General features: G+C 43.5%; 1 protein-coding gene across 1 annotated transcript; it reads right to left on the reverse strand.

The window, feature by feature from the left end:
• Positions 1-231: 231 nt before the first annotated feature.
• Positions 232-2,345, reverse strand: LOC102876519 (protein sprouty homolog 1-like). The gene has a single exon (XM_006881043.1). The coding sequence runs from the start codon at positions 2,343-2,345 to the stop codon at positions 1,386-1,388; it is 960 nt and encodes a 319-aa protein (XP_006881105.1). The 3' UTR covers positions 232-1,385.
• Between the last annotated feature and the right edge of the window lie 3,129 nt (positions 2,346-5,474).

Consider the following 5,474-nt stretch of genomic DNA (forward strand, 5'->3'; position numbering starts at 1 on the left):
TTTTCCTTTATATAGTAATTTACTCGGGCATTTGTTTAGAAGATTATCTGAAGTAGGATTTGGATTACAAAATCTTATATAATGTACTTTTCCGGAAACACCTAGCTCATAATTTGATCTCACCTGTGTCTAGATTCAATCTCTTAAGGAAAACAACTAAAGTATGAAAGAAAAAACAGCAAAAATTATAATAATAGTACAGGCTAATAAATGAAGAAATCAAGAGACAAGTTTCATTAATTAATATATTTTCTGCATTATAGTTAACATACGTACTTTCTTCGTGTCACCTTATTTTCCGTTAAGTATTGATATTTTGTTATATTCAGACGTGAGTACATTTCAACAGTCTTTTGCAATAAATATCATAAAATAATAGAGATTCGCGTAATAAATATTCTTTACAATAAAAAAGTTTAACAGACTTTTGTCTTAAAAATAAGTCAGAATTCAACTTTGTGATTTATACATAAAATATACAAAAAGCACCACAATTTGTGGTTAAGGCAATGAAAACAGGGAAGATTAGAATTACTCAGCTGCTAATTAGTTAAGGGGTCAAAAAGACCATCAAGGAGCCAAGATCACTTTAGGCAGCAAAGTTCTGTGACATTTATAGATTCATCAGCTATAAATACCAATTTTAGTTATCCAAGTGCCCTCAATGACAACAGACATTCAGTGGAGAGTTTGGAAGAGAGTTGAAACCTTCACAGATATGGAAGGTAGAGTAGGAATTAGCAAGATGCAACCAATATATCTATCTCCAATGTGAAGATTTAAAGGGGGGAAACCCAACCTGGCATCACTTGATAAAAGACAATGCCAGAAACTGAAGGGAACAACACTGAGAAGCAAGGAGGGCAGTGGTTAAAGAAAATCTTTAAGTTATAGCAACAAATATATCCCCCATGCTACTTAACAATCCAATGCTAAGAAGATAACTCTAACTGGAGATAGATTCAATACATAGCTTATTTAAGCAATTAAATGGTTGCTTCCTTAAAAACCAATTTCCCAGCTCCCACAGTATCCAACCAAAAACAATTTTAAATCATTGTAGTGTGTGTGTTCACCTGTACAACTTTGGAAAGTTGCAGGCAGAATAAAAAGGCTACACAAAAGCCTACTGGCTCTCAACACCCTCTCAATCAGACGGCAGAGACCCCTGTAGTAACTGGGACCAAAGTAAGTTTCACAGTCCACTTTACTGAAGATCATCCAGGAGAGAAGAGGAAAATCCATGAGTCAAACGTTGGAAACGTGGAGGAGAAGATAAGAAACAGGGCAAATCCTAAAGAAAATAAAACCAGTTTCTGATAGGATCAATTTTTAACAGCCACAATTTGAAAGCAAGTTCAGGAGGTTCAACCCACCTCCAAGAATCATGATGGTTTACCCTGACCCCGGGAAGGGCAGCTCTCCAGCTTACAATAGACAGTGTTGGAGTTCTTACATCTGCACCCTGGACGGTGGATCCAGTCATAACATCCCCTGCACAGCTTCAGGCACCCTTTAGCAGGAGGATAACAGAGTAAGCAAGGCAAAAATAGAGACATGGTTGCCATACACAGGTACCTAGAGCAGCAGTGTGACTGTGAACAGGAGCAAGGATTATCCGAATAAGAATCCCCTTCATCGTCATTGGAGCAGTGGTAGAAGATGCCTTTGACTAAGCACATGCAGGTTCCGTATTCCACCATGCTCTCAGCAGAGCAAAGGCACTGTCGGTTGCAAGCCAAACAGGAGGGCAGGGTCCTGGGAGCTGTGCATTCTCCACACTTGCATTTCCCACACTGTTCACAAATGAACTTGTGCTGTGTCACGTCCTCTTTCAAGGAGCCCTTCAAGTCATCCACAATCAGTTGCTTAGGCTGGGTCCGGATTGCCCTTTCAGCTCTGTGAGCAGGACCTGGTCGGGTTGGTGGTGATCTTCCTAACAGGCCCTGCTCAGAAGAGGCACTGCTGTTGCTCCCAGAACTGGCTGCACTTCCAGTGCTGGTCGATCTGCTTAAAATGGGGCCCCTGGCATTATTTGTGAGTCCCACATGTCCCAGGTGGCTTGTAGGTCTTTGCTCATAATTATTATTCACATTAATTGGTATAATTTCATGAGTTCTTTCATGCTTTTCTGGTCTTGGTGCTGTTCGAGGAGCAGGTCTTTTCACCACTGAAGGCCCTTCTGTGTATTCATTGCTACCTCTGATGGCCTTGATCTGGTCTAAGGACAAGATAGCAGCAGGCTGACTCTCTCTCTCATGGTCTAATCTCTGACGGCTGTCCAAAGAAGGCTGTTGGATCACAACTAATGAACTGCCACTGCCATGTTGATTTTGGGGATCCATGTGTAGGGATCTTGAATTCTGGCAATCAGTAGGAACCTGGCATGCATCTGAAATCCTAAAAGGAAATCAAAGATGAAAAAAGTAAGAAAATAAATGTCAGTAAGTACTTGTTTGGGGAAAAAATCCTGTCAAGTCACAAACTGCCTAAACCACCTGGTAATGATCTTCCTTCATCAGTGGATTACAATGATGCTGGGGTCTTGGCCAGAGTCCAAGCTTAAGAGAGGCTGGGGACCACATCATAGAAAAAGAGAACCTATGCCATAAAAAGTAGGTGGTGTTCTAAATTTTAAAAAGCAGAACGAAGAGGAAGCAATGTCTTCCTGTTTGTGAGTCTTAACAAATGCTTGAAATGGAGTACATCTTCAAAGGGAATACAAAATACAAGCATCAGAATAATTCTCATGCAAAAAAAAAAAAAGCTCAGAATCAGTTCATCAGTGGTTTCTATAAAAAATAGCATTAAATTTAAAAGAAGAATGGCTTTGGTGCTGTTGCTTCTTGTCATTTGTTAGTGTAACGATCTTTAATCAAGAACCACTTTATGCATTTTCCAAAACCTACCAGTAAAGGTAAAAAGATTCCAATTAAAATAGAATCTTAAAGAAAGAAATTAGTTTCAGTAGGAATCAAAGCCAACTCTAGTTTTTTAAGCCAGCTCAATGTTCATCTTTGAAAAAGGACTGCATGAGGGTATACAATACAATCAAAACGCAATATACAGTCCTGTGAATATACATTCATATTTGAAATCACAAAAATGTTTTACAAGACTAAATAAGACCTTGGTCATATAACATTAAGAAGACAATTTTATGCACAACAAAGTGATAGGCTTTTAAAAGTAGTAAGGGGAAATCCTGACCTTTTAATTATCTGTATTTCCTCCCATTTAAAACTTCACATTTACATGACAGACCTTAGAGTTTTCACAGGCACTGCCAACTCTGAATCAATGTGCTTTTTGTAAGTAAATGAGCACACTAGTATCCCAAGAAAAATAAGCATTTATGTTTCTCAACTAAATTAATTGTCATTATAAAGGACTCTTCATGAAACTAACTTCAAAGATGAAAACACTTCCGTTTTCAATCAAGAGTAATCTAGAATATTCTTCACAGAAATTCTTTTCAAAGTCCGCATAATTCAACTCTATTCAAGAATAACTGACCTACCATTTCCAATCAGAAATCACCAGACTAAGGAAAAGACTCGAAGGAAATCTATTTCATGTATTGACTTAAGGAACCATCCCTTGACCATGACATATATTAACCTCTTGCAGTTCCCCTCCTTTTCACAATGCAGAACTCCAAATTTCTACTTTATTCTACTTCTCTGTACATGAGGAGTAACACATTTACAACTTGCTGGGCTTAGTCCTGGAGTTCAAGGACTTTGAAAAAATACTTACTACTTAACGCCTACACCAACCTACTCCTTCCTGCAGAAGAACTTTTAAAATGCAGTGCTTTGAAAGCAAAACCTAAAAAATACTAAACCAGATTTCACACGGAAAAAACAAAAATAGGCAGATAAAGGCTTGAATAGTGTAATAAAAACCCCAGGCACAACTCTGACTTGGCGTTTAAAAACATAACTGTGAGAATGCTCATTCTGGCTGGTAAACTACTAAGCAAAAACAGAAAAAAGAAAAGCAAGCAACCATCTCAGATCTTAAAAAAAGCCCTTTTTACACAGTAATAATTCTCGGTCTATTACACCAAACGTGCTTAACGCGCTCTCGGTAAACTGTGTTCCCCAAGAAAACACAAATTAAAGCCGAATACCTTTTCGGACAATCCCATCACATCCTAAGGATCACGGTGGATTTCCAACACTGTTTGCGTATCCGATCAACGTTCCTATTTTTTTTTTCTCTCTTTTTTTTACAAATCATGAAGCGCCTGCAGAGTTAAAAGTAAGGCGCCAAAAGCCTGCCCATGGTATGGATGCAGATAAATGAATCTATCTGTCTGTCTAGACTTTAACGAAAAAAGCTAGTATTCACGAAGAGCAGGGAAGCAGCAGTAAACCGCGAGCAGGGACAGCAGAGCAGTGTCGCCACCTTGCAAGTTATGACGGTGGAGCTGCGCCCTCTGCAATCCGAGCTGAGAGAAGCGGTGAATAAATAGTTGACGGAGAGGAAGGAAAAGGAAAAAGTTATGAATGAAAACAAGTTTCCTTTCTCTCTCTCTCCCTCTCGCTGCTGCAGGAGGAGGGGTGGAGGCTGAGGTTACCATTACCTCAGGAGGGCGGACTTCCCCATTTTTAAAGTGGCAGTGCCTTCTCCCTCTTGCTCTCAAAACAAGAAAATTGAAGCACGATCACTTGGGAACAAACGAGCTGTTCTAGGGCATTGGTTGCAAGCGAGGGCGCGCATGCACGCACATAAAACGCACGCGCACCCTCCCTCCGACTTTTTTTCACTCACGTATCTTAAGGGGTGACTCCTCCACTGAAAGCCCGCCGTGGGCACAAGCCAAGTAGTTCGGCAGGGCCCTCTGGAATACCCGAAACCCGATTAGAATCCATTTTGCGGGTGGTGGGTTGCTAGAGAAGGGTAACCCAGGCCCCGGCGCCACCACCCTGGAGCCACCGGCAGCCAAAGAGTGCTCGGCAACTCCTGCACGTTGCCCACCCGGGGATCCCGCCCTGGTCGCCGCGGCCCCCTAAGGAGACAAGGGGCAGCCAGGGCCTTCGCTTAGCGCAGGCGCCGTCCCCAGGCCCCCCGCGGCCCAGCGGGCCCCCATTCCCTGGAGTCACCGCACCTGCAGCGCCCCGCCCGAGCCTTCCGCCCCCGGCGCAGCGCGCCCGCGGGACACTCACCTAGGCCGAAGCAGGGGCGCAGGGCCAAGCCTTGCAGCCTGGCCCAGGTACGGGTGGCGCCCAGCACAGGCCGCCGCATCAACCGCGGCGGGCAGGACAAGGAGGCATCGCCCGAGCGGTGACCGGTCGGCCTGCTGCCTCCCCCGCGCCCGCCACCGGCAGAAGCGCTCCCCGCGGCCCCCTTCTGGCTGTGAGGGACAATCCTCGGGCGATTCCGCCGTGCGGCCCGGTGCAGACTTCTCCAGGCGGAGACCTCTCACGGCGTGTGTTCACCCGGGGACTCGGTAACATCCACCTCTG

The sequence above is a fragment of the Elephantulus edwardii genome, unplaced genomic scaffold (assembly GCF_000299155.1).
Source record: "Elephantulus edwardii isolate Elephantulus edwardi_28Jun2011 unplaced genomic scaffold, EleEdw1.0 scaffold00012, whole genome shotgun sequence".
Lineage (NCBI taxonomy): Eukaryota > Metazoa > Chordata > Mammalia > Macroscelidea > Macroscelididae > Elephantulus > Elephantulus edwardii.

Excerpts from the sequence above, each read along its gene's own strand:
- LOC102876519 (XM_006881043.1), bottom strand. The coding sequence starts at position 2,345 with ATGGATCCCCAAAATCAACATGGCAGTGGCAGTTCATTAGTTGTGATC.